General features: G+C 41.1%; 1 protein-coding gene across 1 annotated transcript in view; it reads right to left on the reverse strand.

Moving 5' to 3' along the window:
* Window positions 1-12,496, reverse strand: part of LOC114054281 (zinc finger protein 704) — a 334,268-nt gene extending 321,772 nt beyond the window's left edge. Inside the window, exon 1 of the mRNA XM_027877474.1 lies at window positions 11,828-12,496. Coding sequence (XP_027733275.1) covers window positions 11,828-12,496 — 669 coding nt within the window. The remainder of the gene's footprint in view (window positions 1-11,827) is intronic.
* Window positions 12,497-12,810: the final 314 nt, after the last annotated feature.

The raw sequence follows: 12,810 nt of genomic DNA on the forward strand, positions 1-12,810 counted from the left end.
GAATTGGAAAGGGAACTAACAGCTTGTCACAAAAGGTACAAAACCTTCCCCAAATAACAAACTGCCTGAAAATTAGAATGGAGCAACCAGAAGCCAATGATTCCATATGACAACAGACTATGTATCTGTTATCTGGGGTCCAGACTAGGTAAATTAAGAAAGGCTCACTACCAGGAGACTGGCTACCAGGTGGCTAATTTTTAGTCCACAAAAACTCATGAAGGCCATCTATTAAGGCACAGAGAGATTACAAACTATAATCACAGCTTTTTTGGAAGTATGGAAGTGTATTTCAGAATTCTTATCTTTACATTATGGGGGGAGGAGGGAGGCACACAGAAAGAATTTGCCAAGCAAATTCTTGATTACTGTGCAGTCTTTAACCTATTTAGGATAACAGATCATCTGATTTACACATATATGATCAATGAATATGCTCGTTTCAAATTATCTTTATAGATTCACTAGGGCACACTTGAAAGATAACACAAGCTGTGAGCTACAAGTGTGTGTCACTGTATATATCCAGAAGTAACAAAAAAGGCATTTTTTAAAAATTCATCCTCTTTACTAATCAGTACCAACTTCCCACCAACACTGAGTGAGAGTTTCTCGCACTTTAATCCAGTCTTCTTTTGAAAAGAGAACACAAGGAAAAGAAGGGTAGCAGTGGGCACACAAACCCTCTTAGAAATATCACGTACAACAAGACTAATATAGAACTAGGCAACCTAGTTGCATTGTAAACATATTCTCTTATGAAAAGATGGTCAAGTTTCCCTACAAGATGGTCCTCAAAGGAATACCTCATTCATGAATCATTTAAATCTTCTGATAGTAATAAAATGTAATTACTAAAGTTATTAAGTGCCCTAAATGTGACACAAAATTCACACCCACTTTATATAGAATTGTACTTGATAACAGAAGGTATAACAGCAAGGCAGCTTGGTATAATGAAGGAAGCCTAAGGGTGAGAAGATCTTGGTTTGAGTTGAGTTCTAATGTCCTTTGCAGCTCTAAATCTGGTCAACCTGAGTCTCTCTCAAACACTTGTGAATTATGTGACCTCTTTAAGCCTTAAGACCATGGGTAAATTACTTATCTCTGAGTCTGAGGCTCCTCATCCTAAAATGAGGTTCACACTCTTGACACAACAAAATTCACAAGACTGTTATAAGAAAAGCACTTAGTTAAACCTTAAAGTGCCATGTAAGTGTGTGTTATTATCATAGAGTGATTCTTAACACCAAATTACTGCCTGATCAATTTGTGAGACATTCCTTCCAAATGCTATGCCAGAGTCAAAGACAGAATCAAATACACATATATATACGTAAAACATTCATAGCAGTATTGTGTGTGTGTGTGTGTGTGTGTGTGTGTGTGTGTGTGTGAGAGACAGCAAAAACTGGAAATAAAATGGATATCCATCAATGGGGGAATGGTTTAACAAACTGTGATATGTGATTGCTTTGACGCAGTACTATGCCATAAGAAATATGAAAAATTCAAAGAAGAATAGGAAGGTTTATGTGAATTGATGTATACTTAAGTAAGCAGAATCAAGAAAACATTATACACGATGATTAAATAGAAATAGAAAATAAAGTAAACAGAAAAAAGAAAAAAAAACAATGAAAATGAACACAGGAATAACGACAATGCTTGAGCCTTAGAGAAAAAAAATCTCTTCCCTTTCTTTGCTGAGAGGTTAAAGATAGTAAAGAATATGCATTATCATCAGCATTGATGCTGTGCCTCAAGGACTGGGCTTTTTCATCTGCCCTGAAAGTAAAACCTCCTCTAAGTGGCTATCTTCCCCTATTCAAATGTGAGCTCCTCCAGATCCAAGACTGTCTCACATTTCTAAACAGGTTTTTAAGATATTCATTCAGTATTACATAAACTACCAGACTTAGTTACTTAGCTTGTTGTTTCAGTTCTGATGAACTGCCTTTCCTCTCTTTTTTTTTTAAGTTAGAAGGTATAGATCCCTAGGGAGGGACTAAGAGAATTAGAAATACATTAAAAATTAAGGTACTGTAAAAAAAATGGTAACAAAATACTGTAAAAAAAGACAAATACATGATGAAAAAGCATGATGTAAAAACAAAACATCAATATGCAACATGCCAGCTTTCTGCTAACTTTAAGACTATTTCTCAAGATATCTTGCATAATAAGCATCAAGATATATTCAAGCATAGACAAAATTATTCAACTACTGCTAATCCTTAAATTGTGTTACATTCATTCAGAAAATAATTAAAAGCAACTTAAGACAAAAGGCAGTGTTCATCAGTCCATCAGCAGCCTTTGATTAGGCTGGGGCAAGCTAACACAAACAGGATAAAGGTGAGGTCCTTTCATGTCCATTTCAAAACACTACTGCTAAAAATTAGAGCAGCTAGGTGGCAAAGTGAATAGAGCACTGGGCTTGGAATCAGAAAAACTCAAGAGTTCAAGTCTGGCCTCAGACACTTACTAGGTATGTGACCCTAGTCACTTAACCATGTTTGCTTCAGTTTCCTCATCTGTAAAAAGAGCTGGAAAAGGAAATGGCAAACCACTCCAATATCTCTCTGCCAAGAAACCCCCCCAAAAAAAGGGGTCACAAAAAGTCAGACACAACTAAACAATAATAAGTTAGAGTACGCAGTAATAGTGTCATAATGGATGTCATTTCCATTTCAAGTGGTATCACACATGGACATGTCCTAGCACCAACTCTTTTAACTTTAGCTACATGACTTGCTGTTAGATGATTTTTATGCATATCTTCCTGCTATAGCAAATAGAAAGAACAGCATTCTCTTTTATGACCATAAAACGCAGCTGAAACGTACTGACTAGTTACTACCAAAAAGAGCAACTGGAAGCATGTCCTTTCCTATCTTTTACCACAAATCTTTTACTAGGTCAGGTCTTTAACCTCATGGTTAGAAACTTGTTAATTGGTCTCCTTGCCTTCAATATTCACTCCAATCATTACATACAGAGACACCACATCAATCTTTCTATTCTTCAGCTTAAAATCTTTTTTTTTTCCTTGTTCTCCAGGCATTTTCTTTTCTTTTTTTTTCTGGTGTGTTTTTATTTTTTATTTATTTTTAATTTTTTTAGACAAATTTTTTTAATTTAACTAAAAACTGCTTGATAAATCCTTATTTAACAAAAATTGTCAGAACAGTCTCAGAGAAATTAAGTTTTCATCAATATAATACATCAAATATCACAATAAATTCAAAATGGATATGTGATATGAATATTAAAAGTCATATTATAAAAGCAAAATAGAAAATAAATAGATCAACTATCTTTCATAGCTATAATTCCATAGGGGGTAAATTCCTAAATACACATAAAGACAATTCCAAAAGTCCAGCTTAAAATCTTACAATGACTCCCCATTGTCAGGAAGCTTGGGCAGGGGCAACTGGGGCTAAGGGTTAGCCATAATGGGGAATTGAAACCCAGGGTTCCTCTGAATTGATTTGAAGGGACAGGAAAAAATAAGCCAAGAACTTAGTCAGACAGGGTCCTACCATGGTAACCTCTTCTCCCAAGAAGGCTGAGAACCCAGAATTATAGGTGGGAGGAAGACACCAGAAATAGGAGGGTCCAAAGAGGTGACTTCAATGATAAGGATGAGGCCCAGGACTGGTGAGTGGAGCCAGGAATGGAACCAAGTATAGGAGGTTTGGGGACAAATGAAGATAGCATGAAAGAGACTTGAGGAAAGTTTCAGTTTCCAAATATCCCTGGAAAGTGAAAACAGAAAAACTATTTCTGAGTTAGCAATTTCTAGCTGGTTCAATAGAATGAAAACCAAAGAAAGGGAAAAGGAAGAAGAGAAGTAAATACAAGGATTAAGATCAGATACCTAATACCTAGTCTAGAAAGAGCTCAGAAATTTGAGCTAGAGTATACCTTGGAAATTATCAAATCCATCCTCTTTATTTTATAGAAAGAGAAAGTGAGGCTCAGAGATGGTAGGTAATTTGCTCACATGGCTTGCTCACAAAAATTGCTCACAAAGTTCACATGGCTACTAACTGGCTACTGAAGATGAAACTAGAACTCATATCTCTTGATTCCCAGTCCAAAGATCTCCAACGGATGACACTACCTTATGAGTTAACTGGTGAACTCATCTGGATTCTGGCTAGATGCAGAAAATTATGATCTCACAGACATAGTTTTTCTGTTTCGCCTTTCTAGGAGTATTTGGAAACTGGAACTTTCCTCAACTCTCTTATATCCTACCTTCATCTCTTCCCCAACATCCTACAAAAACAGTATATTGGTGTTATAAAAAGTTTAGGACTTGGGGCAGCTAGGTGGCGCAGTAGATAGAGCACCAGCCCTGAAGTCAGGAGGGCCTGAGTTCAAATCCGGCCTCAGACCAAACACTTGACACTTACTAGCTGTGTGACCCTGGGCAAGTCACTTAACCCCTAATGCCTTAAAAAAATTAAATTAAAAAAAAAAGTTTAGGACTTATAACACGAAAAGATAAGGATTTGAACATTTTCTCTAATACTTAATAGCTGTATGATCATAAGCAAGTCATTTACCAACTCTTTGAATATTAGGTTCCTGGAACCACTATATCAACAACTAGATCACAGGATTATTCCAAGGATGAAATAAAGATAATACATGTAAAGGGTTTTGTAAGCCTTAAGGCACCATATAAACATCATCTGTTGTTATAACTAAAGCTGCTGATACAAAAATAAATGTCCTTAAGTGTCCTTAATATGTATAATGTATAATATAACAAATGTAAATAAATGTCCAAAAATAAATGACCCTAAAATACAAAATATGTATATGTGGTAGAGGGAAGAGGGAAGAACACTGGTTTTGAAGAATTTTGAGTCAAGTCTGAAAATCATGTGACCTTCCTGTTTCCTTATGTGTAAAGTGAGGTCATAACACCCATATGACCTCCCAGAGTTGTTGTGAGGAAATTACTTTGGAAACTTCAAAGCTTAGCAGAAATATTATTTATTATGTTATTTAATACTACAATTCTTAAACATTAGCCATATTATTAGTTAACAAGCATTTATTAAGCACTTATTATATACTAGGCACTATACACTGTTACGTAATAATCATTACCATACAAGAGTAACTAGCAAATACCAGGCAATCTCTAAATGCAAAATAAACTGTATAAACAACAAACAGTAGAAATTCTGAAGAAGAATAGATCATTGAGAGCTGGGTAGTCAGGGAAGGCAGCCCAGAGGAAATGGGAAGTGAGCTGGGATTTGAAGGGAGGGTAGGATTTGAAAAAGAAAAAATAAAGAAATTTCAGGTGAGGAAACTGTGGAAACACTGAAATTCATCTTGTGTTGGAGAAGATCAGTTTAGCAGAAGCCCAGTGCAGAAGTAGATGCCTGAGACACCTTAGGAGACAGTGGATTCCCTCTCCCTGAAGTCTTTAAACAAAGGCTAGAAGATCACTTGGTGCACATGATGTAGAAGGGATTCTTGTTTAGGGGACTAGATTAAATTAGCCTCTGAGGTCCCTTACTACTCTGTAACTCTGCCTACTTAATAAAATACAGGCTTTCAACACTGGAATCCAAAGCCCTTCAGAAACTGGCCTCAATCTACATTTCCAATCTTATCTTCTGTTACTATCCTTCACACAGCCTATATTCCAATCAGATCGGACTATTTGCTGTTCCCTGAACATGCCTTATCTCTTCCCACTTCCATAAATTTGTTCATACCATTTGTTCCACTTGGAATAAGTCTACCACACTCATTGCATCTACTTCCACACCTCTCAAATATTTCTCAACCCTTTGCAAACCAGCTTCCAGCCCCGAGATTTGATTGCACTGCCCTTTCTAAGGTTATCACTAATCTCGTAACTGCTAAATCTAAAGACCTTTTCTCACTCTTCTTTCCTTGAACTCTTAGTAGCATTTGACACTGATGACCCCACCCTCCCTCCCACTTCTTGGAGATACTCTTTTCCATCATCTTCTATGACAAGGCTCTCTCCCAGCTATTTTCCAACCTGTCTCATAGTTCCTTCTTAGTTGCCTTATCATCCAAACCCTTCCCCTTAATCATAGATGTTCCCCAACACTCTGGCCTAGGCACTTTTTCTTCTCTCTATATACCCTCTCTTAGTGATGACATCAGCTCTCACACGTTCAATTATCTTTATGTATCTGATTCCCAAATCTATTTTGTTGTTTTTGACTCTTCATGACACCATTTGAGATTTTCTTGGCAAAGACTCACACAATGTACAACGCATCCATATTGACCTGCTTGGTGTCCTTGCAACTTGGCATCTCACATTCCCACTTCCATCTCCTCCATCAGGCTCCACATCAGGCTTGGATTGCACTGCCTTTTCACCCTAGCCTTTCAGAATCCATAGGTGTTACTACCTTAGGTGTTACTTCTGATGGGAAGCCTGTTCTAACCCACCTAGTTGTTAATGCTTTCTCTCCTTCCTCAGATTATCTTGAATTTACTAATTTATCTACTTACATGGTGTAGGCTGCAGTAGACAGTAAGCTTCTTGAGAAGAGCGACTGCTATTAATTTGTCTTTGTTATCCTCAGCACCTAGAACATTGCTTTTCACATAATAAGTGTTGGCTGAATGAATGAAATTATCTTTGCCCCCAGCTTTATTTCTGAAAATGTTAACCATCCTTTAGGTCCTAGTTCAAACACCACCCTAGCCATAAGTGATTCTCTCCCTTCTCTGAATTCTTACAGTATTTTGTCCTGCATCCCAGGCCATTGCCAGACATCTTGACTTTGGTCCTGCCACTGGAGACTGGAAGAAAGAGTGAGGCTGATGACTTTGTGCAACTCTGCCTTGCTTAAATTCAATTCACTAGAAAGTCATGATATCACTCATCATCAACTATTTTACCCCAACATCATGATGCCATTAGTCCTCTTTGAAAATGGAGGATGAATAAAAACAACAGTATTTTGGTTGTGCCATTTCTAGGTCAAGTAAGATGTAAAATACTTTGCAAATGTTAAAGTGCTATATAAATTCTAGCTATTATTAACTATTATTAGTGCACTCTAGTTCAATTAAACAAACATTTAGGAAGCACCTACTATTATGTGTAATAAACACCCTGGCCTAATGGATAGAGAGAGCTGGCCTTCTCTTCAGGAAGACCTGGGCAAATCACCTTCTCAATGGCCCAGGCAACCAAGACTAGAAATTGCAGGAGGTGCTACTCTGTACTGGTAGAGGGAGTGTCCTCACTGGAAACTACTATAACAATGAAATCACAGATCAGATCCAAAAAAACCATGCAAAGTGCAAGGTAAAGTACTGGGAGCACAAAGAAGAAAAATAATGTAGTTCATGAACTTGAGGATCTTACATTTTACCGGGGAGAAGACTATACCAGGTAAGTATAATATGAGGTAGAATTTGAAGAGGTCAAAAGAGAGCTCAAAAAAGATAATGTATATCACTCTGCAAACATTAAAGTTCTTCTATAAAGGTCAGTTATTCTCATCAAGACAAAATGAAAAATTGAGGCAGAAGATAACATTTATATCTGGGGGAAAGGACCAGAATTGAGGGAAGGCTTCCGTCAGTAATCACATACTGATAGTTATTCTTATATTTGGTTTGTCCCTTATTAACTGTAAACCCCATTTACAGAAAGGACCACATTTTACACATCTCTGTGTCCCTCAGAGCATCTATTAGTGTTCTGCACAAATTACACTGTCAATAAATATTTGTTAAGAGAATAAACAGACAATAGAGATTTAACATTTGAATGGTCAGCTAACAGGTCAATTCAGCTAATTATTCATGAATACATTTTGCAACTGGCTCACCATGATGGGCTCATAATGAGATTCATTTATGAACAAAATTATTAGCAGGTAACACTCACCCTAAGAACTTTTCAAGTTAATGTCAACTCTTCTGTTCTGTGTAGCATGGAATTTAGTACAGATGCATAAAAAAGTCCAAAGTTCTTTCCTTAGGAAAGAGCTCCAGTTGCAGGTACTCCAGTTGCCCAGCCTGTAAAGAAGTAGGCCTCTGGGCCTTCTCTTTGGACAAAGAATACAATTCTGGCTATTAAGTTTTCACAACAGGACTGCAACTCCCCCAAACCCTTCACATCCAAAGCTTATCACTTTCACTGTGCTACCCACTATCTACTAGGGGGCAATTTAAGCCATGAATTCACTTCAATCTAGCACCTGCCAGTCTCTGTACACACCTTATATTTGAGAGTCTAATCAACATGTTAACTACTCTTGGAAAGATGGTCAATGAAGAAACAATATTCCTAATCCAGATTTCCTATGGAACTCACATTGGCGGAACATCACTAACAATTCTATCATTCAGCCCTTCTAATTTAACAAAATCTGGAGGTACTAAGGTAGGTAGCTGTACACAGGAAGGCACAATAAGAGACATGTTATCATATGACTGTTTGTAACCATACATATATTTTAATGCCAGCAAATTCCACTCTCCATGATGCGCAAAGTCACATTTATGGATAGTTATGCACAAGAGACAGTGTCTATGGCACACAAATGTCTTGTTATCTATCCACCCATCTAAATTCTCCAAATTCTGTTTTTGTATTAATTTAGAGCATAATAAAATGAAGCAATGGGCCACCTACTAGCCACCCTACCCCACTCCCAAGACAATCATCCAAGACAGGCTTTCACTGGTTATAATTTTATGTCCTCTATCTCCTTAAACATTTTATACCTTTTTATAAACCAAGAGTTGAAGATACACTATTCTTCCCAATGGCCCTTAAAAAAGACCCACACACTAAAATTCCATTCAAGCTTAATTCAAGAAGAAGACGAAGAAGAAAAATAAAAGCTCGTCTTTAACGATAATGTGTCTGCTTTCCCCTCTCCCAGAAAATGAAAACTACGTAATACAACATTTCTTTTTTGCCTTGCCTATCAAGGAACTTCCCTTTCCAACAGTAGCAATCTAATAATTTATCTCAAGTGTCTATTAGCACCTATTCCCTCTGTTTCCTTTAGATAACGGGTGCTTTATCTTTTTCATGTTGTGGACCCCTTTGTCAGTAGATTAAAGCCAATGAACCCCTTCTCAGAATGAGGATTTTAAATAATTGAAGTAAAAGTTAAATTTTAGTTAGAAGTTAATGAAAACTTTAAAAGGTGATTTTTCCCCCTATATAAGTTAATAGGAACTGAAGAAATCTAGCCTCAGACCCCAAGTTAAGAATCTCTGCTTAAGCTTTCTAACCAGAATCTCTGTTCTGTTCTTAGCGCTACCTATTTTATTTTGCATTATGTTTGATTTATAAGGCTACTCAAATCCTTTCTGTAAAAGGCAAATATGCATCTTAAATGAATAAGATAAGTTAATCAGGTGAGAGACTGACTTGGTACATATTATATTCTGATAACAAAAATAATTTTTTTCCTATTCTATTAGTAGACCACTGGGGATAACAGTATCAAAATTCCCTGTCAGTAAATGAAAGATGAACAAGGTGTATACCTCTCTTTTTCCAATAAATGTACTCCTGAAAAGCTGTATACAAACCAATTTCTAGAAAAATAAATATTTTAAATAAATAGAATCCAGCAGTGAATCCTTTTGAAAAGTGATGAGTCTTCTTTGAAATGCAAATCACTACCACCTAGTTTACTTGTTTTATATTTATAGCTCAAAAATCCTTGACTTTATTACTGAAGGTATTGCCTTTACCAATGCAGATCAAAAGCTCTCTAAAATGAAGTAATGGTGGTGGTGGTGGTAGTGGAAAAGGAAGAAGAGAAGGAGAAGGAGGGGGAGGAGGAGAAGACGAAGAAGAAGAAGAAAAAATAATAATAACCCACATTTATAATACAGCACTTTAAGATTTACAAAGCACTTTCCTTACCCTGTGCAGTGAGAGTACTACAAATATAATCCCCATTTTACAGATGAGAAAATGTGGCTCTGTTCTTATAAGTGACTCGCCCAAGTAACTTTAAATCCAGCTCTGATTCCAAACCCACTAGTCTTTCCACTCCACTCCACTGTCTCTTGAATGGACAATATTCTCTGAGTTGCTGTGGCAGAAAAATTTGTTACTTGATGTCCAATTTTCTGATATTCCTCTAACATACAGTTCATCAACCAGCCTTCACTTAAAGTTTTTTGAGCTTGGTTGGATCTTCCAGACCATTTGCTCTGCTGGCATAGCCTTTGGTAACCTAGGGTTACTTCCATACAATAATGAAGTGAAATAGGACATTAGTAAAATACATTTTATTTTTAATTTAGATTTTCTTTTTTGAATTTTCTTAAAACAAAGCACATCAGAACTGCCACTGTTCTTCTTGACACCTAAATTGTGCTTAAATTTTTTGACAAGGGCAAAATAGACTTGTTATACTTCAGGATCCCCCTCCCCCAAAAAAAAGATAAGCAACACTTCTTCAAGAGATATATCACCCCAAGGTTACTGGTTCTGTGGCACTCAGTTTAAAAGTAGTTAGATGAACCTAGAATCACACTAGCTAAAAAGTTTTCTAGGAGTACATGGGTAATCAGAATGCTGTTCATGGTCTGGGCCCAAGAAGGCAGCTGTCCAAAAAAAATGGTCCTAATTGACAGCTTTCAAGATATAGTCTTAATATAATCTTTACCTTTTCAGCTGAAAGTTTAAAAGAACAGGCATGTTCACATGATTCCCTAGACTCCAATACACATCTGTTCCACAAAAGTTAATAGCTATTAAGTTCACACACACGCACAAACCCAGCAATAATGAAAAGTAATCATCCCTTGCTCAACAGTTTACCACTGCTACTCTCAAAACTTCTTGGCAACACATATCCATGCAATCGCTGTGTTATCCAATCCCATGCCTGAAAACTCTAGACAGTCAGTTGTGTAATAAATAAACCCCTTATCATCTGCTGAAGACATAAAAACTAAAATGCTGGCCTCTGCTTCAGCGTTGACGGGGCACTCTGAAATTTCAACAACATACACTTAGAAAAAAGGCTCATCTTTTTAAATTGCTAGTGTCCTCAGGCTGAACCTAAAAAATTCAGCAATTTTGCGGAAATAACTATGGTCCTTTTAAACACTGGCAGGGAAAAGGGGGAACTCTAAAACTGCAAGCAACCTTCCCATACGAAAGAAAAGCTCGTTTGTTTTTCCATGAAATAGGAACAGAGGAATATCCATCTAACAAGTGCCTACTACTAGAGACGCATCAACAACAGGTCCTAAGCAGAAAGGCGATTGGTCCGATAAACATGGGGAGCTGCTGTTGCTGCTGCTCGCCTTCAATATCTGACAGACCCAGCCCGAGATTGAAAACAACAGCACTCCTCACCCCAGGGTATGGCACACACACACACGCGCGCGCGCACCGACACACACGCAGACACACACAGACACACACACATTCCCACTTCCCCTGAGTGGGAGAAATTCCACGACACCTCTTCGTGCTCCCCAAGGAGCATTCACCTGGTGCCACCTCCTAGCCCACAGAGGGAAGCTGGGCAAGCCTCAAGGAAGGGGGAACCGGTTGCAGCTGAGAAGCTTGTGGGGGGGGGGGAGAAAGAGGGGCTGGTAGCGTACCCAGTGGCTCACCCCTCCAGGGGACCACACACACACACACACACACACTCGCATGCACAAGCAGGACCCAGGAAGGTGCAGGAGAGGCTCCAGCTGACACACCCCTCCGAGCCCCGCCGCTCACTGCCATCCTCCAGTGCGCCCTGGCCAGGTGCCCCCCCCCGCGCCCCAGTCCCCGGGCACGGAGCGCGGGACGCACCTTTAGGGAGCCCCGGGTCTGGCCCTTCGGGGCCGCGGGGGGCACGAAGCGCTCCTCTACGTCCTCTTCCTCGTCTTCCTCCACCACCTCGACGACCACCTCCTCGTCCTCGTCGTCCTCTTCGTCGTCGCCCTCCTCCTCCGCGCCCCCCCGGGGCTTCCCCTCCAACCTCCCGCGCCCCCTCCGCCTCCTCCCCCCTTCCTCTTCGCCGTCCTCCTCCTCCTCCTCCAGCAGCAGCAGCACCGGGGCGGGGACCGTGGCTGCGCCGGCAGCGGGAGGGGGGGCGGCCCCGGCCCCGGCTCCGGCTCCGGCTCCGGCTGCAGCTCGGCGAGGCGGCGGAGGCGGCCTCCAGCTCTCCCGGGCCGGGGCCAGCGGCGGCAGCCCGGGCAGGGCGCCCTCCCTCGCCTGCGCCGGGCCCGGCGGCGGCTGCAGCGCTGCGCCCCCCCGGCGGCTCCCCAGGCTGGAGCGCTTGGCTAAACGCCGAGCCTGCATGCCTGGCGCAGGGGCTCCCGGCCGCAGTGCAAAGCGGGAGAGTTTGTCACCACCACCTCCTCCTCCTCGCCCTCCTCTTCCTCCTCCTCCTCCTCCTCGGGCTCGGGCTGTCGCTCGAGGCGCAACCCGCCGGGGGTCGGGGCAACAAGGGGCCGCTGGGGCCACCTCCCAAGGCATGCAAGTGCCCGTGCTAAGGCGCTGGGCTGCAGCGGCGGCGGCGGCGGCACCTCTCCTCCGCCCGAGCCCGGCGGACCAGCCCGGGCGGGAGGCGGGCTGCCGGCTTCTCCTAGCGCCGGGCAGAGCCGCGGCTGCAGGCGGCGGCGGTGGGTGTGTGCGAGCGGTGGGCCGCCTCCGGCGCTGCCCGCGGGGAGTCACAGCCTGTGCAGTCCGCCTCGGAGGGCTCCATGCAAGCGGCCCGAGCCGGCCGCTGCGCCTCGCCCGGGCCCTGCCCCAGCCGCCGGCTCCCGGGCCTATCGCTCCCCGCTCTCCGG

Source organism: Vombatus ursinus, unplaced genomic scaffold (assembly GCF_900497805.2).
Source record: "Vombatus ursinus unplaced genomic scaffold, bare-nosed wombat genome assembly UNPS02014812.1, whole genome shotgun sequence".
NCBI classification, from domain to species: Eukaryota; Metazoa; Chordata; class Mammalia; order Diprotodontia; family Vombatidae; genus Vombatus; species Vombatus ursinus.